The sequence below is a fragment of the Halichoerus grypus genome, chromosome 5 (genome assembly GCF_964656455.1).
Source record: "Halichoerus grypus chromosome 5, mHalGry1.hap1.1, whole genome shotgun sequence".
Classification (NCBI taxonomy): Eukaryota; Metazoa; Chordata; class Mammalia; order Carnivora; family Phocidae; genus Halichoerus; species Halichoerus grypus.
The window spans coordinates 154,252,463-154,273,602 of NC_135716.1; the positions used below are offsets into that span (position 1 = coordinate 154,252,463).

The 21,140-nt window shown below is 57.5% G+C and overlaps 2 protein-coding genes across 11 annotated transcripts in view; one reads left to right on the forward strand and one right to left on the reverse strand.

The window, feature by feature from the left end:
* The first annotated feature begins 3,707 nt into the window (after positions 1-3,707).
* HYI (hydroxypyruvate isomerase (putative)) lies at positions 3,708-6,428 on the forward strand. 3 transcript variants are annotated; one of them, XM_036086072.2, is made up of 8 exons: positions 3,708-3,981; positions 4,072-4,183; positions 5,170-5,284; positions 5,476-5,554; positions 5,647-5,696; positions 5,810-5,879; positions 6,004-6,138; positions 6,264-6,428. In XM_036086072.2, the coding sequence occupies exons 1-8, from the start codon at positions 3,783-3,785 to the stop codon at positions 6,335-6,337; spliced, it is 834 nt and encodes a 277-aa protein (XP_035941965.1). In that variant the 5' UTR covers positions 3,708-3,782; the 3' UTR covers positions 6,338-6,428. The 3 variants fall into 3 exon arrangements, with proteins under 3 accessions (XP_035941965.1, XP_035941966.1, XP_035941967.1); XM_036086073.2 differs by lacking the exons at positions 5,476-5,554; positions 5,647-5,696; XM_036086074.2 differs by lacking the exons at positions 5,170-5,284; positions 5,647-5,696.
* Positions 6,429-6,573: 145 nt separating this feature from the next.
* The window catches only part of SZT2 (SZT2 subunit of KICSTOR complex), a 49,736-nt gene continuing 35,169 nt past the window's right edge, over positions 6,574-21,140 (reverse strand). For 4 of the 8 annotated variants that reach the window (XM_078073275.1, XM_036086053.2, XM_036086056.2 and 1 more), the window contains 26 exons: positions 20,410-20,528; positions 20,139-20,303; positions 19,807-19,891; positions 19,499-19,663; positions 19,252-19,419; positions 18,773-18,906; positions 18,192-18,358; positions 17,972-18,069; positions 17,748-17,880; positions 17,494-17,624; positions 17,292-17,392; positions 17,042-17,218; positions 16,571-16,838; positions 16,394-16,473; positions 16,181-16,306; positions 15,857-16,056; positions 13,755-13,845; positions 13,526-13,606; positions 13,369-13,443; positions 10,696-10,909; positions 10,156-10,309; positions 9,886-10,008; positions 9,371-9,776; positions 9,125-9,241; positions 7,463-7,531; positions 6,574-7,327 (listed from right to left, as the gene is read on the reverse strand). In XM_078073275.1, the coding sequence (XP_077929401.1) occupies positions 7,184-7,327; positions 7,463-7,531; positions 9,125-9,241; positions 9,371-9,776; positions 9,886-10,008; positions 10,156-10,309; positions 10,696-10,909; positions 13,369-13,443; positions 13,526-13,606; positions 13,755-13,845; positions 15,857-16,056; positions 16,181-16,306; positions 16,394-16,473; positions 16,571-16,838; positions 17,042-17,218; positions 17,292-17,392; positions 17,494-17,624; positions 17,748-17,880; positions 17,972-18,069; positions 18,192-18,358; positions 18,773-18,906; positions 19,252-19,419; positions 19,499-19,663; positions 19,807-19,891; positions 20,139-20,303; positions 20,410-20,528 (3,791 nt within the window). In that variant the 3' untranslated portion in view covers positions 6,574-7,183. Of the gene's footprint in view, positions 7,328-7,462; positions 7,532-9,124; positions 9,242-9,370; positions 9,777-9,885; positions 10,009-10,155; positions 10,505-10,695; positions 10,910-11,531; positions 11,660-13,368; positions 13,444-13,525; positions 13,607-13,754; positions 13,846-15,856; positions 16,057-16,180; positions 16,307-16,393; positions 16,474-16,570; positions 16,839-17,041; positions 17,219-17,291; positions 17,393-17,493; positions 17,625-17,747; positions 17,881-17,971; positions 18,070-18,191; positions 18,359-18,772; positions 18,907-19,251; positions 19,420-19,498; positions 19,664-19,806; positions 19,892-20,138; positions 20,304-20,409; positions 20,529-21,140 lie in introns of those variants that run through there. The other 4 variants (XM_036086054.2, XM_078073277.1, XM_036086057.2 and 1 more) reach the window with 4 other exon arrangements.

Below are 21,140 nucleotides of genomic sequence, written 5' to 3' on the forward strand. Positions count from 1 at the left end.
TATGGATGTTCAGCCTTAAGAGATACTGCCAGATGGTTTTCCAAAGTGATTGTAGTGATTCACACACTTCTACCAGCAGTGAATAAATGTTCCAGTTGTTCCAAATCCAATCCAATATTTGATGTCTGACTTAAAATTTGTTGTCAATCTGGAAGGTATAAAATGAATTTCATTGAGGTTTTGATTGGCATTTCACATGAGCTGTGTGTGTATTTTTTAACCACACTGGCAAGTGCAATCCAGTGATCAAACAAGACTCTGAACTCTACACTCAAGTCTTAGCCACCATCCACGTAACTATTTATAAGTTGTTGTTACCTTAACTCATTGTCATACCAAATTCCTTAAAAGTTAAATGCAAAGGGGCACCTGGGTGGCTCAGTCGTTAGGCGTCTGCCTTCGGCTCAGGTCATGATCCCGGAGTCCTGGGATTGAGCCCCACATCGGGCTCCCTGCTGAGCGGGGAGCCCGCTTCCTCTCCCTCGCTCCCCCTGCTTGTGTTCCTGCTCTCGCTATCTCTCTCTCTGTCAAATAAATGAATAAAATCTTAAAAAAAAAAAAAAAGTTAAATGCAAAGAATCAAGATTTGGAATAATAACTTAGTGTAATGCCTATGTTGCAAAGTGGTATATGGTAGAAAGTCAAACAGTGAGTAAAGAAAATAATTTCTGGGGCGCCTGGGTGGCTCAGTTGGTTAAACGACTGCCTTCGGCTCAGGTCATGATTCTGGAGTCCCGGGATCGAGTCCCACATCAGGCTCCCTGCTCGGCAGGGAGTTTGCTTCTCCCTCTGACCCTCCTCCCTCTCATGCTCTCTGTCTCTCATTCTCTCTCTTGCAAATAAATAAAATCTTAAAAAATATATATATATAGAAAAAAAAGAAAAAAAAAAAGAAAATAATTTCTGGGGTACCTGGCTGCTCAGTTGGTGGAGTATGCGACTCTTGATCTTGGGGTCGTGAGTTCGAGCCCCACATTGGGTGTAGAGATCACTTAAAAATAAAATCTTGAAAAAAAAAGAAAATTTTCACGGGCATTGTCCTCCTTTTGCATTTATTTTGATGTATTATATGAAGGTGTTGAAGAAAATTAAGGGGGAAAGTGAGTCATGCCCCTCTAGTTTATATTATACATCATCTTTGCCGCCCTAAAGGGTATACACACAAAGGAGTGGACCCCAGCAGATGGTGGTACTTTTAAAGTCTTAAGTAGAATTTACATACTCAGAGATTTACAGTGAAGTGTTAAAAAGGAATTACTTTTGGGATACCTGGGTGGCTCAGTCAGTAGAGCGTCTGCTTTCGGCTCAGGTCATGATCTCAGGGTCCTGGGATCGAGCCCCACATCGGGCTCCTTCCTCAGCAGGGAGCCTGCTTCTCCCTCTCCCTCTGCCTGCCGCTCCCCCTGCTTGTGCTCTCTCTCTCTGTCAAATAAATAAAATCTTAAAAAAAAAAAAAAGGAATTACTTTCCTTAGATGTTATTCTGCATGGTCAACATTGGACTACAAACATGCTGAAGTTGGGATTGATTAAAATGTTAAACTTAGTGAGGTCACATCCTGATTGGACTATACCCAAGAAACACATTTCAGGACAAGTCAAAGTTCCAAGTATAACACCAGCTGCAAAGGGGCAAGAAATCAGGTGATCAGGACTGGCTGGTGGCGGTCTGTTCTTAGAGGCAGAGCTGAAGAAACGGAACTTGCTGGCTGCTTGGATGAACTCTGATGCCCGCCTGGACCCCAGGCGTCTGAGTGGGCCTGCCTTGGGATAGAGGCCAGCAGCAATGGAACAGGCAGTGGAAGTTGGGTGCTCCTAATGTTGCCCTTGGAGCTTCCTTCTGTCAAAGCTAGCACAGAAAACAGACCAAGAGGACTTCCGCTCACGTACTGGTGGAGTATAAACTTGCAATAATTTTGAAAAGCAATTTAGCAGAGCATCAAGACCTTAAACATGTTCCTATTTGCTATGTAATTCCAACCTTAGGAATCTTCCCAATCACTCAGGTTATTGAGGATGAAATAAACTCATTCGCATTCTCTCAAGAAACATTAAGAAGCTACAGAAACAGAAACCCAGGAAAGTCTAAACATCCCAGCCTGGGAAAGTGCACAGACCCGATGTAGTTGTGGGTTTCGCCAGCCCGAGAAATTCTACGGAGAGGTTTCTCAACTTGCTACCTCTACCCCTAGTACTCTAGTGCTTGGTTACCCCCGTCTGCGCTAGCATTCCTTTACCGACTCCTGCTCACTTTGTTTCTACAGCCACAATCATTTTTTGGCAAGACTACCTCTTAGTTGACTTTCTCAGTACTTCCTGGTTTGAACTTTGAGAAAGAGAATCTGATTGGCCAGATCATCTTTCCAAACTAGGCAAGTAATGGGTCTTCGGCCAGCAAAGGCATTGGCTGCCCTTGGATCAGATGTCCTCCTGTGGCCCAATCAGCTGGGGATAAGAGGGAACAGCCCACCCATAGCCGCTCAGTGCAGAGACCAGTGGTGAGGCCAGTTTCCCTTATAAAGGACTTTGGGCTGGCAAATACCGTAATGGACATCTCAAAGGAACCTAAGAAAAAAATTCAGAGATGGAGCTAAGAGGTGCATTACACACACGAATGGCGAATGCACGCACACACGAATGTTGAAAAACCCTAATGACCATCAACAGAGCAGTAGGATAAATTCTGGGCTGCGGGTATGGCACAATGAGCAGCGAATGCAACGACTTTGAGCGATACTGAACACGGGAAAATGTTAACAAAATATTAAATGAAAAAGCAGACCATAAAACTGCATGTACAAGTATGATCAGAACTCTCTAAGAAAAAAACCCCTGCTTTTATTTTTTAATCTGTAAGGGAAAGTTAACGGTTAGTGGTGTAATGACTGGTAATTTAAATATTCTTGATTTCGTCGTGTAGCTTTCAAACGTTGCATAATGAACAGATACTATTTTTATAATGAGGGTAAATACTAAGTATTTGTTAAAGTTCACGTTCCTCACTTTTAACTGGGTTCTCAGGACGGGCCAGCTCTCTCTTGCCTTATCTCCGGGCTCTCAGCCCAGGGGACCCCAGCCTTCCCCCCCCCCCTCCCCCGTCTACCCTCCCGTGGTTGGAGCGGGGGGGCTCTCCCGCCCACACCAGGGCCAAGCTCCTCTCGCTCGGTTCTGTCACCTCTCCCACGTTTCCCCTTCTCCAGTCTCGAAAAATGTCACTTTTCTGAACCATCCGCGGTCTTTATCTCACACTACTTTTCTAATCAAAAAAGGCTGGCACAGAGGGCTCTTGGCTCGGCTTACGGCGCCAGCGCGCCCCCAGTCGGGTCGGGCTCCCCAGACACGCTCTCCCCTGCCGGGCCAAGTCCGGCCCCGCAGCGCCCTCCCCCGGGATCGGCGATCCCCCGCCCGACCCGGCCCCGCAGCGCCCTCCCCCCGATCGGCGATCCCCCGCCTGACCCGGCCCCGCAGCGCCCTCCCCCGGGATCGGCGATGCCCCGCCCGGCCCAGACCCGCAGCGCCCTCCCCCGGGATCGGCGATGCCCCGCCCGACCCCGCCCCGCAGCGCCCTCCCCCCGATCGGCGCTCCCCCCCTACCCGACCCGGCCCCGCAGCGCCCTCCCCCCGGATCGGCGCTCCCCCTCCCGACCCGGCCCCGCAGCGCCCTCCCCCCGGGATCGGCGTTCCCCCGCCGGGCGGGGTCAGGTCCGTTCCGCGGCGCCCCCGCCTGCTTCCGCCTTCCGGCCGGTCCCGAACTCTGCCCTGCGCGCGTGTCCCCGGCCGGCCATGGCTCCGCTCCGTTTCTCGGCCAACGTATCGTGGCTGTTCCCCGAGCTCCCCGGGCTCCCCGCGCGGCTCCGGGCGGCCGGCAGCTCGGGCTTCGAGGCCGCGGAGGTGGCCTGGCCGTACGCGGAGCAGCCCGAGGCACTGGCGCGCGCGGCGCGGGAAGCGGGGCTGCGGCTGGTGCTGATCAACACGCCCCCTGGTGCGCCGCGGGGTCGGGGCGGGGGGACGCCGGGGGGACGCCGGGAGGCCCGAGGACGCGAGCCTGGGCTGAGGCCCGTTCTCTCCGCAGGAGACCGAGAGAAAGGGGAAATGGGGCTGGGGGCCGTTCCCGGGAGGCAAGCGGCCTTCCGAGAGGGGCTGGAGCGGGCAGTGCTGTACGCCAAGGCTCTGGGCTGTCCCAGGTATCCTACCCTCTCCTCCACCTCCTCCCCATCCTGCCCTGTCCCCTCCAAGACCCTGCCCCACGTCTGGGGTCTGGGAGAACGGAACGCCAGGTTGGAGAGGTTCGGGAGTCAGCGCACGGGCCCTTCTCCACTCCGCCAGCCCCGGTCCTTTGTAAATTGCCTTTTGTGTTTTATTTGTCCTGTGTCATTCTCAGTTGGCTACTCTCATGCTGGGATCCCGTGCCAGGAGCTGCCTGGCTAGGGAGATAGCAAAGTAAACCTACGGAGTGATCCATTGGAGGAAGGGTCAGTTTATGGCACCTGTCTGGGATCAGAGGAAGCTTCTTACAGGTAGTGATGTTGAGCTGGGTCTCAAAGGAATGAACAGGCATTTGCTTGATGTAAGGAGCACTGGAGGCCAGGATGCAGCAGCCAGAGACAAGAGAAGGCTTGGGGTGCTCAGCAGAGTTCCTGAGGCTGGAGATGTGGCCCTTTGCAGCTGGGTGTGGCCAAGAAAGATCAGGAGGTGGCAGCAGGAGGTGGAAGAGGCACAGTGGGGCTGATCAAATAAATGTCAGACCCCGCTGAGGGTAAGCGGGCTGAGATGGAACCGGCAACAGGGGTCATTACTGGTGAGTGGTGGGGGCTGAAAGCAGATGGGAAGGCTTTAAGGAACAGATGCAAGGCATGGAGACAGGCAGCTCGGAATACTTAAGGGAAAGGGTCAAAATACTTGTTAGGAAGAGAGGCTGCCGTGCATGTTTATAGCCCCAGGAGAGGGCCCGCTGGAAAGGAGGGCTAAATGAGAGGTCTCTGCGGTGGGAGGATGGGGTGACCCTCGGAAGGTATCTCAGGCTGACACAGGAGGGCAGGTGACAGCCCAGCCAGCGGGGGGTGGGGGGCTGGGAGGGCAGCTGGAGGCGGCGCACACTGGGAGCCAGAGGAACGAGGGCCCTGCAGTCAGGATGGCCTCCCCAGCCTCCTCCAGTGCCACCTTCCCCCAGGATTCACCTGATGGCTGGCCGGGTACCCCAGGGGGCTGACCGAGCAGCAGTCAGGAGTGAAATGGAGACGGTTTTTCTGGAGAACCTGAGGCATGCAGCTGGGGTTTTGGCCCAGGTGAGACCAAGGACATGCAGACACGTGTACTTACGTGTGCGGAGGGGGGCGCACAGTGGGGCGAGCAAATGAGGCACGAGGCCCGGCACTAGCCCAGCTCAGAGGGAACGGTGAGGGGCTTCACCAGTGACTGGCCAAGAGGGGGACGAAACTGGAGCAGAGCTCTGTTCACGGGTCCACCGTGGTGCTAGGAGAGCCTCGTGGGACTGCTGGAGCCCATCAATACCCGCATCACTGACCCCCGGTACTTCCTGGACACCCCCCAGCAGGGTAGGACCGCAGCCCTGTGCCCCCCCCAGAATCCCCTCTGATTCTTGTGCTCTCCTTGGGTCTCATGGCCCCCTCCCCGGTTTCTCTCCCAGCGGCAGCCATCTTACAGAAGGTTGGAAGACCCAACCTCCAGTTACAGATGGTAGGTGGGAGAAAGGGAGTGCTTCTCAGAAGGCCTGTGTTCCCCACATCTGGGGAGAATGGGGCGGGGGGCCAGGGGGCCTGCAGGGTCTCTGACTAGTGTTCTCTACTCAGGACCTATTCCACTGGCAGATCATGGATGGGAACCTGACAGGAAACATACGGGAGTTCCTGCCCCTCATTGGTGAGAGGAGTCTTTGCTCCTTGTCTGCTGTGCTCCCACCCCTTCAACCCCCACGCCCGCTCGCATTTGTCCCTCAGGCCTCAGCTGGAGCCTGGGCCCCACACCTGCCCCCATCTGTGTCTAGGGCACGTGCAGGTGGCACAGGTCCCGGACCGGGGGGAGCCTGACAGCCCCGGAGAGCTGAACTTCCCCTATCTATTCCAACTGCTGGAGGATGAAGGCTACAGGGGCTTTGTGGGCTGCGAGTACCGGCCTCAAGGTGAGGAGGGGGGTGCTGGGGCCCCAGGCCGGGCCCTGGGGAAGGGAGCTCTGGAGGGACAGGTATTGGACATGGCTGCTTTTGTCCTCACTGGCTGAGACGCGGCCACCTCCCTCTCTCCCCAGGAGACACAGTAGAGGGCTTGAATTGGCTTCGTTCGTACTGGGATAGGCGGGGCCGCCCACAGGCTGGCCGGTGAGGTCCTGCCCTGCCCCCCCCCCCCCCCCGCCTCTGTGGGACAGGGCGCCAAGCAGCCTGCATCGCCTCAATTAAAGACCACCTGCTCAACATTTTCCCGTGTGCGTGTGTGTGTGTGTGTGTGTGTGACTGGGCGGGTGGGGGACAGTGTCTAACCGCTCGCTCTCCCGGGGCTGCTTCCCTCCTGGTGAGACGGGACGAGAAGCGACGAGAAAGGATGGACGGCTCACACTCAAGTGCTCCACTCTCCTGTGCACACGGGGGTTTTTGAGTCCACCTCTTCATTTACACACCACAAACCGCAGGTCAGAGAGCTGAGGGACTGGCCTGTGGTCACAGAGGCTTCAGAGGCAGGGCTGACATTGGAACCAAGGTGTCATATCTCAACGGCAACATCCAGCAATGATGTTCAAGTGGGAAATGAAGACCAGAGGGCTCAATGTGGGGCTGGGGTGGCTGCCGGCAATCCGAGGCTTGGAGGCAGCGTTCAGGCAGAGGGGCTCTCGGGGTGAGTGCGTGCCACCTGGTGTGAATTCCTGGGACTCCACCAGGTGAGCAGGAGGGGGCAGTCCCTTTCTGGAAGGGTCCATGGGCCTGAAAGGAGACGGGCACCTCAGGGAGTTGCTCTGCCCCTCTGGAGCGCTGGGCCGGTCAGCAGCGGCAAGTGCTCAGGCGGGCAGCTTCCACTGCGAGGCTGGGGCTGCAGACCCCTGAGATCTAGTCACAAAGCTTTTGGTGTCCTTTAGTGTAGTGTCTGGGCCCAGAAGGGCTGGTCAGTCCTGCTTCAAGTGGGCAATCTTCCAGGCCCCCATGGTTTGAGGAACGGTGACATTCACTGGTCTGGGCCTCAGAGGAGGCGGGTCCAGAGGGTAAAGCAAGCTGTGTTGATGACGGACTCAAGGTGGTGGTAGGTGGAGACCAGCTGGGCAGGGGGGCTCTCGCTGTCCTGGGGCTGTACCGGGAAGGGCTCTCGGAAAACCACTGTTAAAGACTGTGGGGAACATGGCAGGGGTGCAGTGGTGAGAGGTGGGGGGGAGGCACGGGGAGCAGGGCTCCCCAACCTCAGCAGGCTCCAGGGGGGAGCCTCCCACTAGGCTGACACAAAGCCCCTCACCCCTGTTCTCACCGTCTTTCCTAAGTGGGAATCCAGAAACACCAGCACAAAACAGTCCGTGAACTTCTGATTCAGCACAACCTGCAGTGAAAGACAAAGTGACATGGGGAGTGAGGTCTGTGTCACCTGAGGCGGCATTCACCTTCCTTGAGGGCATTCTGGAAGTAGGACCGGTGTGAGGAAGGCCTGTTTCCATCGCCACACCTGAGCCCACCTGCATTCCGGTCACCCAGGACCTTGTCTCTAAACTGAACCTCAGTCCTCATCCTCGCTGGCTCCCCGGCAGCCCAACCGGCCTCATCACAATGAGGGGGAGGCGCCCGACTGGAAGGTTTCAGAACTTGTCTATCTGGAGGCCCCGTACAAAGCTAGCACACTGAAGCTCATCAGTGACGGAGAGTTCCCTACCCTGGGCACAACCCCTCCTTGCCTCCTGTCCTGACTCTTGTAGCTCTTTGACCTCCCCTGGGACTGTCCCCCTATGTCTGACTGTCCCTTTGCTCAGCTCTGTGATCTCTTCCAGATGATTCCTTCTACTCCCAGGCTTCAGTGACCACCTGTTCACATAGATGCTGCCCAGGTCTCTCTCTCTCTCCTGGGCTCCAGTCCATAAACCTTCTAGAGTGTGGTCCTGGGAGGGCCTCATGGACCTCCGACCCAACTCCTCACCCTTCCCCCAAAGCCACTCCTGCTTCAGTGCTCCCACCACCCACAGGAGCACCCCCATCTGCTCAACCCCCCTGCAGCCTTACCACCTCAGCATGCCGGGACGCCCCTTCACACCCTGAAGCTGGCCTTCCCCACAAGCAGTGCTGCGGGACCCCTCCCTATGGGCCAACGCCTACTTTTTTGGGAGTCTTCTTCTGAACGCCTCCTCCCCACAACCACCACTCTCGTCAGGCCCACTCTTCAGTCTCTCAGCCCCCATGCTCTCTGGCCACCACCTGAGCCTTTTTCCCTCTACCTGGCCCAGGTAGTGCTTAGCCTCTCACGTGCACCTGGGGTTTGGGCTAGAAAGCACGTGCTGAGTCAGCAGGTCGGGGCTGGGGCCCAAGAGTCTGCATTTTGGCACACTCCCAGGTGCTGCCGCTGCTGGGGTGAAAACCACACTTTGGGTAACGAGGCTTTAAAGCCACAGAGGTCCTTCTTGGGATTCCAGCCCCTAAGACCAACCACTGATGAGGTTCCAGAGCTTGGCCCTCTGGATCTCTAGCCAAAGGTCTGTTTTTTTTGTGAGCTTATTTTTATTTATATATATTTTTAAAGATTTTATTTATTTATTTGGCAGAGAGAGACAGTGAGAGAGAGAACACAAGTAGGGGGAGTGGGAGAGGGAGAAGCAGGCTTCCCGCCGAGCAGGGAGCCCTATGTGGGGCTCGATCCCAGGACCCTGGGATCATGACTTGTGCCGAAGGCACACGCTTAACAACTGAGCCACCCAGGTGTCCCTTTCTGTGAGCTTTTAAGGTCAGAGCTCTAGGTTGTTCTCACAATTCCTATGTTGAGGCTTGGTGCTCAGTGCTTGAAGGGTTTCACATGGACCCCGTTCCATCTAGGCCTCCCACCAAAGCAGGCCTCATTTAGTTGGGCTGGGGCTCCTTCAGGGACCTGTTATCTCTCTGATGAGGCCTTCGGCTACATCTCCCCTTTCAGAGGAGGCTCAAAGAGACTTACCAGGTATTGAGTTCCCAAGTCTGGGCTCTGGAAATGGCGACAGCTCTGAGGAAAGCGGCTTAGGAGAACCTTGATCAGGCTCTGGTACCAGGAAACCGTCATAGACAGGAAGCAGTCCTAGGGGAAGGTCCATGGGGCTGGATCTGCTGTCTCAGAGCCACCTGAGATCTCTGCACCGTCTCCCCTGGCTGCTGCTAGAATCCCTAGTATCCAAACCAGCTCCTTCTAGAACCCACAGCCGCTTACCAGCTGGGGGTCAATGTCGCCAATGGATTTGGCATGGACTGCTTCCAGGAGTTCCTCCAGCTCCGCCAGGGCCAGGCGCCCCCCCAGCCGTAGCCGGTCAGGCCCCGGAGGCTCCAGCAAGAAGAGGCGCTTCCAGAGGGTGTCCCGACGGCAGTGCCCTCCAGCCAGCCGGACCAGCTGAGCCAGCCGTGCCCGTGCCACCCCCACCTCTGCAGCCAGTGGGGGGAACAGGGGAGCTGGTCCAGGGGCCAGACCAAGCCCCGAGGCCTCCCCAGGACTACCAGCTGAGCTCCCAGGAGCTTCTGGCTCAGGGGGTAGTTTGGGTGGCTTCCGGAACCGGCGCATGTCCGCGGTGAGTCTGGGGAAGAGCTCTCGTTGGCTGGTGAGCACCACGAAGAACTGCAGCCTGGGGTGGGGAAGGGGTAGGAATGTGGTGATCAGAGCAGGAGACACAGAGAGCAAGGGTACAGGGGAGGCTGGGCAACGAGCACACTCGAGGCGGGGGATCCGCTGACCGCAGAACGTGCCGCTCGGCTTCTCCTTGCTCTTCAAAGGGTGCAGCACAGTGACACACCAGCAGAGACACATCAAAATCGTCCTGGTGACGAAGCCCCTCAGAGTCCAGGTAGGAACCGGAGCTGTACAGTGTGGGTGGGGAAGATGCCAATCCCGAGGTTCTAATGAAGCCAGGGGCTTGAGAAAACACCAGTCTCCCTCCTGCCCGGGTGGCCCTGACCTCAGCTCTGCCAGAGCACATGCTGGTGCCCCCCCCCCGGCCACTTCACCTGTGCCAGGCCGACACCAGGGCATATTCGTTATGTTCTGGGCCTCCTGGCCGGGCCATCCGCAAGGGCTTCATGTGGTAGGAGCCGGCGTGGTCCGCTACGTAGTTGTACAGCTGGTGGGCAGCGATGAGTGGCGTGGAGAGCTCCAGCGTCCCTGAGGGCAAGTTACAGGAGACGCTGAGCCTGCGACAGACGCACTGAATAGGTGGGACGGGGGACCGACGTTCCTAAGGCTCTGATCGACAGGTGGACTGGCTCTGTTTTTCTGGGGGACTCCTAAGGTCCTGCAGAACATCGACATGGGCCCAAAGTGGCTCAGAACAGACAGACCGAGGGCAGGACCTAAACTCTGATAGGAAACAGGGTGAAGAACTTAAGACACAAACCAGAGACACGGGAACATGGTCCAAGTGACATTAAGGTGATTAACAATACGGGACAGGAGGTGAGGAGGTCTGGTCCCAGGAAGTGGTCCCATTGGCCCTGGTTTGACGCCCTGTGGTCTATCTCTGGTTCACCGGCCTGCCCTTGAGCACCGACCTTGGTAAATGTGATTGCGGCCGAAGTGGGGCCCATCGGGGTGGTGGGCCAGGAAGTGCCGCAGGAAGGTGGTCAGGTGGTAGCCGTGCCGCAGCACTAGGTGGGCGCCCAGAACGTGCTGGTGCACGAGGCGCAGGTGGAAGTCGTAGCTGAACGAGTGCACGTGCATCAGGTCCCGCACCTTGTCGCATTCCTCCGTGAACAGCATGGACAGCTGGGGGGGCGGGGCGGGGACCGGGTTAGGGCCCGGCAGGCCACCCGGCACATTCCCGTTTCTCTCCCTCTTCCACGGGAAGAGCAAGTTCAAGGGGAACCCTGTTGCTGTGGGCCCAGGGGAACCCCCTTCTGCCGGAATGACTTCTGTGGGAAGCCCTCCTCAGTGTATCCCCTTTTTCATGCAGAACTATCATTCTGTTTACGTGGAACTATGACCGTTTTGATAGAGGGGCCTTTTTACCCCAGATTCTGCTAAAGTCTGGCACAGATCCACCGATGCTAAACATACTTGGTTAGTACCTGCCCGGTACCGTTCGAGGCGCTGGGGATACACTGGGGGAAGAGCAAACCCTGCCCTCAAGGAGTGTACATTCTAGCAGTGGGCAGATAGGACGGCCAACGTTAGGCCACAGAAACGAGTATGTAGAACGTCAGAAGATGGTGTTATGGAAAATCTAGTGAAGTGCCGGTTTTATGCTGGTGGCCAGGGGAGGCCAGGCGTGGTGGAATGTATACATTAGGATGTCTTTCCTGGCTCCTCCCATTTCTCCAGCTTGACCTTCCCATCAGACTACCTGCTCTTCCCAGTACATCATATGTTCTCTTCACACTTTTGTACCTGCTTGTTCTCTCTGCCTGGAATGCTGCTCTCCCCGCTCCCCAAATCTGGCTAGCTCCTACTCGTTCGTAAAGCGTCCTCTGGGACATCCTGCCAGGGCTAGGCCAGGGTGGGCCTCCTCTAATTGATCTGTGAATGAATGAATGAACCATGGATGGAGGAAGAAAGGCAGACAGAAACACGGAGCTGGTGCTTTCCTGGTGGAAGTCACCATCACTGAGAGTGTGTTAGCGGCTGGATCCATGGCGCTGGGCTGGCAGGATCTATAGGCCCAAGCCCTTGGAAGCACTGGGAGCAGGAGTTATTAGGAAAGGAAAGAACTGGCTATTGAAGAAGCGACAGCCTCGGGGTCAGAGCGGCTGTCTGGCCTTAACTGAGTCACAATGTCTCGGTTTTAGCTCCCTCATCCACACGGAGATAAAGCACAGGTCTTTGCAAAGCTAGAGAACGTGTGGTAAACTGAAGGGCCCACGGATTATGATGATCATGAGCACTAGAGTGGGAAGGGCTCAGGATGCTCGTGGAGGAGGGGAAGAGGAAGAGAGGAAGGCCGGGGGGACATAATTCAGGCTCAGGGACATCGCTGACTTCATGTCGGGGATGGCTCATGATGGTGCATGTTAGCTGAGGGCTCCCGGCCACAGACCTAGATTTCAGCCCCAGTCCTGCCCCCGACTGGCATGTTGCAGGGGACACATACTTAACCTCCATGCAGGTAGGTCCCCTATGTGTACAGCACGAGGAAAACTCTCTTCTACGCTGAGTATGCATACTCTGCACTTAGTAACAATGGCAACAGTTCAGCAATTTAGCAATCTACGTAGGGTCAGCGATTACACAAGCAGGGGCGGGGAGAGCCAAGCTTGATGGAGATCAGGGGCAGGAAACCACAAGGACTTCAAGAAGCCCGAGAGTGTCATGGGGCTGGGTCTTTCCCACCAGCACGACAGCAAAGTGTGAAAGCATACCTGTCCGTCCAGAGCTCCCCCCGGAGCACTCTGGCCCAGGTAGGTTTCCGCACACAAAGTTACCACGCTTTTCTGGGTCACCTTATCCCATGATGGCTGGACTAGGTGTCCACACTCAAGTCAAAGGCAACCATCCCCGGGCTGGATGTGAGCTATCCAGATAAGAGGAGTCAGGCAGACTAGGCCCGGTCAGATCCTGATCTCAGGAACGAAATGAGAGGCACAAAGAAGGCACAGGCCCTTAGTGACGTGCCTGGTGACCGAAGTGCAGAGGGCTTCAGGTCCCCGACCTCACTCGATCTTGACTCATTCTGTGCACTCCTGGGAGCTGGGCCCTCATGGATACAGAGGCCTTGCCCCGAGGGAAACAGGGACATAAATAACAACCAAGGGCCAGGGGTACGCTGTGTGGCTGGGAACTCTGGTCCTCATTCTAAGTGTTAGTGGCGATCCTGACAAAGCCTGGCTGTCTCCAGCTCTAGATCAGGCCAGGACTGCCCATGGCATCGGCGTACCCATGTGTCAGATTACCCACTATGTTCAAAGGTCCTCACTGGCCATCTATGGTTATGGATCGACCACGGTGCTGGGCTCCTGTCAGTCCCACGATGAACACAGGACCAGAGCAGGCCACTGTGCTGGACTGCCTTCTGCCTCCAGTGCTACGGTGGAATACAGCTCTGGCCCACTGACAGAGTGAGGCTGATGGGTAGATGACCCAGTCATGGCGCCGGAATGGCCACTGACCTGGCCAGCCCAAGCAATACATCACCACTGGCCCAGACTACCCGTGCATTCCTCTTATTGGCCACAGTGCACTGGGGATGCACTATGTCCGAGACCCCCTATTTCTCTGTCCCCACCACATACCTGAGAGTTGACAGCTTGCCCCATGGGGATTCGGGAACATTCTAGGGCAAACTGTTTGACACAGAAGTAACAGCCCTGGAGAGAGGGTGAAGATGAGGTCAGGAGGGCAAGAGACAGATGGATCCGGCTCTCCCCACTCACTGTTCCTCCCGCTCACCTGAAAAGCCAGCTCCATGAGGATGATGCCCCCGGGCAGTGCCCGCTGCAGGTGGTAGGTAGTGACTGGAGAGCCAGTGCTCTAAAGAAAGGAGAAAGACTAGGGTTCAGGGGCAAGCGTTGGGGATTCACGAGTCTTGAACCAGCAGGGGAGTCCTTTGGGTCAGTGATTCCTGGGTCTGGGGCATCGCTGACTGCACTGTCAGGGAAGGTACACGATGATGCGCTACCTTGGGGCTCCCATCAGTCTTGGTTTTAGGGCAGGAAAAGGAGCCGCGACCCTCCGTTCCAAGGATGGCCATGGCCCGCAGCCGGCTGGTGCTGCAGAAAAGAAGAGGGAAGAGGATGAGGCAGGCCAGCAGGGGAAGCAGTCCGGCCAGCAGACCCATAATCACTTTCATGGCCAAGTGTTCTGCAGGACTGGAAACAGGGCGGGAGAGGGAAAGGACTTGCTTGGGGTACCATGTTGGGTAAGTGGCTGGGACTGGAGTCCAGGTCTAGACCGCGGGGCAGCAGGACTCACAGCAGCTACTGGTCTAAGGGGAAGCTGGAGGGGTGCTCTGTGGGAGGTGGAGAGCAGGCTCCTTTTCACCAGTGAGAGGAGAGGGGTCGGGTTAGGGCATGAGAGGCTGCTGAGACTACGGGGAGACACCGTGAGGGGATGGAGATATCCCTGACCTGGGGGGAGTGGGGATGGGGGAGAAGGAGAGGCTGATGCACGTCTAAGATTTCAGGAGGAAAATTCAAGGACATGCTTGATGCCCTGGTTAGGTACTTTCTTCTGAGAGGGAAAAGGAGTTGTCTTTTGACTGAGGAATGGCAGTCTCAGGGTCCCCTAGACCTACTCTACTCAGCGGTAAGGGGAGAAGAGAAGCAGGAAGGTACTGTGAACGAGGAAAAGAGCAAGGGCCAGGAGGATGCACTCGTTACCTCAGGAGCTATAAACCGCCAGGACTCTTGCTGGCAGTCTGGGGTTGGGGGTGGGGGGGGCTGTGTCAAGACCTCTGGCGAAAAGAAACGTCTCATTTAATCCTCAATGAAATTGGAACAAGACTTAAGCAGTGATTTGTGATGGTTAAAGACTGGTGAGAGAGGAAGGCCTGACTATAAATTTGGCTCCAGAAATGTATTTTTCATCCCAGTGTCTTTTTAAAAAAATTATTTTATTTCTTTAAAGTAGGCTCTACACCCAGCGTGGAGCCCAACGTGGGGCTTGAATTCATGACCCTGAGATCAAGACCTGAGTTGAGATCAAGAGTCGGATACCCAACTGACTGAGCCACCCAGGTGCCCCCAGTGTCTTTTGTTTTAAAAAGGAATCCAGACTTTTGGGAATAGCTTCAAACTGAACGGAAAGTATGGGAACTAAAGTCTCTCAGAGACACTTCTTTAGAGGGACTGGTCAGGGCAGCAAGCAGAGCTCCTCCTCAGGCCCTGGTGCCCAGAAATGAGAGGGGCGGGGTCCCAGAGGAACAGGCCTGTCCTCTCTTCCTAATGCCTGGAAGAGGGAGGGAGGCCTGAGAGCTGGACAGCTGGTTTCAGAAACACTGAAGCATTGGAATTGGCTTTCTGGGCCATGTGGTGTCACGAGTAAGAAAGTACAACTCGTACACACAAGTAACTGTGTGCAACACGAAGAGGTACGTTCCCACAGCCACTGGGAAGGGGCTGGGAACACAGAATCTGGAGGCTCAGATATTGAGAGGAACATAAAGCAAGGGCCACAGAAATGGGAATTTGAGATTTGACACAGGACAAGAAAGGTGGTCATAGATGTGTCACTGTGCTCAGGGGAGCTGAAAGGTGGCAACAGAGGAACTGCCTACTTCCCAAGACTCAGACCTGTCACGACTGCCTCAGACCGGGCCGGAGGACAGTGACGCAGGTGGGCCTGGGCAGCGGTCCCTGGTGAGGGAGGCTAACTCAGCGAGGGCAGGGCTTCCTGGGCCACGAACTATGTGAAATACCCGGAGAGGCCCCTGCGGTGATGGGGCCAGGAATCATTAAGCCCCAGATCCAGAAGCCTAGGAGCTTCCCGTGCGCGGATGTACACCAGCCAGTCAGCATGCAAGATGTACGTGGGCGTGAGCCTGTGAGGATGTACATAGCTGTGCGCACACCTGTGCGGCCGTGGGGTTCACAGGATATGCCCACGGCCCGCATGGAGGCGGCCCAGACCCTCGTGGATGTGTTCGCCTGGTGGGGTGGACGTGCACAAGGCCCACATGGTTCAGACGGGGCCCGGGGGAAGAGAGCCAGGGTGTGTGGGGCCTTGCCTGCAGCGGAGGAGGGGAGGAGAAGGGGAGGAGGAGGGGAGGAGGAGGGGGCTCACCTGCGGGCGGGTGAGGGGGGCCGCAGCGGCACGAGCACGAAGCCCATGCTCTGCAGATACTGCACGTACTGCTGCAGGAAAGCCAAGCTCAGCTCCTTCAGCCAAGGCTCCTCCCGGGCTCCTGGCGGAGGCGCATCTGAGGATTCGCAGCCTGCGGGGGCCTCCCGGCTCCCAGCCCCTGACTCGGGGCGATGGCGCCGCTGTGGGAGTGGAGATTAAGGCAGGCTCTAGCCTCTGTCAACCACAGCACAGGGGTGGAGGAATGGAGGGCACGGCGGGTAAAGGGAGGTCCCATGGGAGAAATCCAAGAGTCTGGAGCCTCACCTGGCCCTCGGGGGGCCCAGAGGTCTCGGGGGGCCCATGCAGCCAGGCAGCTGGGTCGAAGAGCAGGGCCGTTGCACAGTAATGCACCAGGCGGGATGACTGCTTCAGGGTCTCCAGCTCTGCAGCCTGGGGAGATGAGGCGGTGAGCGCTAGAACGGTGGCCAGGGAAGGGTCACAGGATGCTCATGGAGGACACGGGCTCGGGCCACTCACACTGATGGGCATGCTGGCTGGGGCAGACCGCTGCTGCCAGGTCACAAACAGGTTCTCCATCTTCATCTGGCGCTCCAGCTCTGCGGGGTGCAGGCATTAATAATGACCCCCCCAGAGCTGTCAACCCTCTCCCTCCCACACTGCACAGACTGCCCCTGCCTGGCCCAGGGCCCTCACCTCTGCGCTCTGCCATCTTGATCTCCAAAAACTGTTGTCCATGGTAGGTGACAGGATCAGGGGGTCTGGGCACAGGGCCGAGTGAAGAGCTGGGGCGGGCAGCTGTGATATCCCTCAGGGCCTCATCGAAGGGGAATGTGTCCAGGGGAAGAGGGCCCCCGCCCCGAGAGGATGCACTCAGCCGGCCCTGTTCGCGGCTCAGGGGGGGGCTTGCACTCCGGATGAGGGTCTCTGCTTCCATGGTTGGCAGGAGGAATGGGTTTGGCTCCTGAGAGAGATGGAGTGTCACAATGGGTTCATGGCCTTTGCCTTCAGACCCTCTCTCCCACCCCATGGCCTCCTCTCTCAGATGCTCCCTCCCCACTACCTCTGCCCTCAGTCTGTCCCCTCTCCCCTGCTTCCGGACTGGCACTTCCTTGAACTAATCCCTCAGGAACCAGAACTAGAGGAGGGAGCCCGAGCAACGGGCACCTTTTCATCCCGCACCGGGAAGTCCAACTGGCCGTAATGATGGAAGAGCCCAAGCTTCTGGCTGAGGAGGCAGAAGATGAGGTGGGCACGCGAGTTCTGCCACTGCACGAGGCGAACCAGCGCTCGGCCCAACGCCGCTCCCAGGTCTGGAGCCCAGTTGTAGGTCAGCAGCTGCAGCTGGAAGTCAGGGGTCAGGGTCAGTGACATCACTGAACCCCTTCTCCCACCCAGCCCCTGGCCCCCCATCTACCTTCTTGTCCACGACCTCCAGCAGCAAGAACCTCTGCCGGGGAGCACTTCGCCCGGAGCTCCCGTCGCCTCCCGGCTCAAAGCGCTGCACGGCCTTGGCAGCTATAGGGGGAGCGTTCAATTGGGGTCTGGAGGCAGATCCCCTTGAGCCCACCCTGGCCCCGCAGAACTCTGAACTCACCCCCTCTAGGCCATGCCCTCACCCTGCTGGGTTGGTCTCCTCCACTGCAAGAAGTTCCTTCCTAGAAGCAGCAGATGCCGCTCCGTTGCCGGGCGTGGCGTTGGGCCCAGTTGTCCAAGGGAGCAAGGACTGAAGATCTCTGGCTCTGAACCCCTGGAGGGAGGATGGGAGGCACAGAAAGCAGACCATCCATGCACAGCCCCATTCCGTGGCCATCACCTCCCAGGCCTAGCCCCCACCTGTCCGAGCTCAGCCCCCAGGACACCCCAAACTCACAACTGCTGCTCAAAGACACGGACACTGGTGTCTCCAGCCATGGAGGTGACCAGAGTGGTGAACTCAGAGAGGACAGATGGAAGGAGGAATCGGGACACCATGTGGGTGGAGCTCCTGGACACTGAGGCACAACCTGGAACCGGGGCAGAGAAGTCACGGTGAGGCCGCAGGCTGGGGACCAGGCCATGGGGTTGAGTACAGGGACGAGGGGGCTGGGGTCTCACCAATCTGAACCATAAACTCCATCCAGCGCTGAGTCACACGAGCAAACACAGGCTGCAGGGTCCCCACCTCACCCTCTTCTAGCTGTGTGGTCCTGCGTCTGAAGACGCAGCGGGAGTTAAGAGCCTCACCTCCACATGTGACACAAACCCAACACCCACCTGTGACTTCACGCCCCCACTCCCGGCATGACGCAACACCACAAGACACACACACACACACCTTTGTCTCTGGGCTCCAGAATCTGGGCCTGGTGCCCGCTCAGTTCCACCTGGAGTCCGAACACTTTCAGTTTTGTGACGCCTCCGGCCCCGGGTGTCTTCTGGCCGATCCAGGACAATGTCATCAGTTGTTTTGGGGGAACCCAAGTCCCCACATTCTGTTTTACTCTGGGGGCAAGGCAGTGAATGAGGAAGTGCTGCTGGGAATGGGGATGGTGTGGAGGATAGGGGCGTCGTGCACCAGTAACGAGAGCCGGGGGTGGGGGGGCTTGGCGGCCTAGGCGCAGACCCTGGCCTTGGGCAGCACTCAGTTTTCCCGAGCCCTGGCACCCTCACTGGTAAAAGCCCTACTTCTCCTGTGGGCAGCTATGAGAGCCCCATGAGAAAGAGGGCAGTGAAGGTGCTTGCTAAGCTGAGGCTCTCTCTGTCAGAGAGAACCTGCCCCGCTGCACACCCCGAAGGGATAGAACCGTTTTATGTAACAGGCCATCTGGGGAAAGGTCTACGGGGGGTGAAGGGGAGCCAGGAGACAGGCAAGAAGGCAGACGCTGACTCCACCAGCTCTTCCCATCCTCTGATTACCAGCATATCCCAGAAGCTACGGCGGCCAGCTTTGCTAGGGGGAGTCACAGGCTCCCCAGGGCCAGGGCCAGGGGGAAAGGTGCTAGCTCGGCCCGCAGGGCTCTTGGTTTCCAACGACCCGCTCCGGAGACTTCCTGTGGACATCAGACATTAGAGACTCCTGTCACTGACCATCAGTGCCTATTTCAGACGGCCTAGCCCCTCTGCCACCTGCTAGCCAGTAGAGGTGTACGCAACTGAGAGCTATGTGTTTGTGTGAAGGGAGCTCCTGAGGAGGTGTCCCTCTCGGAGCGGGGGGACGACCGCACGTGTGCACTTCTGCCGGCATGTCACCTTGCGGACGCAGAGAAGATAAAGGACAACTGTGAACGTGTACTTCGGAGGTTGCCTCTGTGATGCTTTCCTGGACCCCCTCCTTTGCCACCTCACCAGAGACACGGTCTCGCCTGGGCCTGGCACGTTCCCTGGACGCCACGTACCTGGAGATGCGTCCTCTGTACACAGCGAGGCTGGCAGCAGCCGCAGCTCCATGATGGCATCGGCCAGGGCCTGGCGGGCTGCTCCCCGGAGCTTCTCCTCCAGCTGCACGATGCTGATGTTCCCCTTCTCCCACACGTCCAGTCGAAGCCATGGGGCCCCACTGTGAGCTGGAGGAAAGAATGGGGGTGACATGAGGGTGCCTCTGGTTCCCAGAGCATTAACTCAACACCCCCTCTGCTGACCCACCTGAAGAACTGTCCGGCATGACTGGACAGCGAGTGACCTGGGTCAGCTGCTCAAATTCCTCCTCTTGCAGCGGGTCGAGGGGCCCCGGAGAGGAGGGGGGCCATGATGCCAGTGAGATGGGGCTCCCCCCTTCATCCACAAAGGCTAGAGTGATGCAGGCGACTCCTGCAGAAACCCACAGGAAGGCTCGGGTCCGAGGCCTCCAGACTGCCCTGAGCTGCGAGGCTGGGCAAGGCCCCGCCAGCCACAAGGCAGGAAAAGGCTCTCGAGCGCTCAGCGGTGGCGTGGGCCTGCGCCCCGCAGCATACCTTTGCCGCCGGTGCCCTGTCCACCAGGCTTGTTATACAAGTAGATGTCCAAGTCGGGGAGGCCGCCCTGTGGTGGCAGCGGGTGCTGGGGAGACAAGCACCACAGAGAACTAAGCCCAAGCGGACGGACGGAGAGCATCAGGGGATGATGTCCACAGCGGGGAATGGCGGACGGGCACCGCTGGGCGCATAGGAAGACACAGGTAGACAATAAAGGTTTAGGGGGTGGGGGAGGCAGGGGTGTATACGGGTCCACGGGCAAAGGTTACCTGCGGCACCCGTAGGGAACGGTTCCACCGTCAGGGGGAGTGTGGAGAGGGGCTGAACCTCACCTGGAAGTGGTTGCGGCTGTTGCTGTCCGTGTACTTGGGAGAGTGCAGGAAGATGAGCAGGTTCTGCCTCAGGTACCAGGCCAGGGCAGGAAGCCAGGGCCTGCAGGAGGCAGGGAGGGCCAGATGCAGCACTTCTGAGGGGAGACTGCCGGGGGGCTGGATGAACTGCAGAGAGTGGGAAGGGGCGTCAGAGCTGCATGGAGAAGGTAGAGCGCAGACGGTTCCCGTGCCTGAGCCTTGGAGGGCCGCTGGAGGCTGGGAGGGAGCTGACCTCCACATCAGCGGGTGTCAGCTTGCAGTTCCGAACAAGCATGACCGTGATGACATCCAGGGTGGCCTCGTCCAGGCGCCGACGCAGGACCCGTACCAGCTCGTCGGTAATCTCGGGACCTTGACACAGCCATGGCAGGAAGGTGGAGACCCTGGCAGAGGATCCAGCAACCCCCAGACTGGCCCTTGACCCCCAGACTTGAACATTCCCCCACATACTGGAGGCAGCCAGCACTAGGTTCTAGTTCTAAGTTCTAGTTCACTGTGACTACGGACAGGTGAATGTCACCTCTCAAAGCCTCAGTGTCTTCATCCCTAAGACGGGAGTAATAATGCCATCTACCCCGGATGTTAAGAGTCTTAGCCCGAGACCTGGTACACGTTAAGCCAGCCATGAAAACGAGCTGCGACATCCAGCTGCCTACCGGGGACCTCATGCTCACCATCTCCCAAACATGACTTTCATCCCAAACCTGCCCTTGGTCTCCAGCCCGTGGAGCCACCATCCACCCAAAGTCACCCAGCCTAGACACCCGGTGTCAGCTTTAATGGCTACTCATCCCCAAGCTGCATTTCAATCAGCTGCAGGGCCTACTCTCTAAACATCTGTCTGTCTGTCCCGCCCAGCTCCTGCTTGAGGGAAACCCAGAGCACAGCATGAGCTAGAGTAGGAAGGCGCTACGAGAAGTCTCGGGAGGATTCCGGAACCTCCTCCGGTCACTCCCCTGCCCC

Coding starts and splice junctions, on each gene's coding strand:
- HYI (XM_036086072.2), top strand. CDS start 3,783: ATGGCTCCGCTCCGTTTCTCGGCCAACGTATCGTGGCTGTTCCCCGAG. Junction 5,555..5,646: donor CCTGGACACCCCCCAGCAGG/GTAGGACCGCAG, acceptor TTTCTCTCCCAG/CGGCAGCCATCTTACAGAAG. Junction 6,139..6,263: donor CTGCGAGTACCGGCCTCAAG/GTGAGGAGGGGG, acceptor CTCTCTCCCCAG/GAGACACAGTAGAGGGCTTG.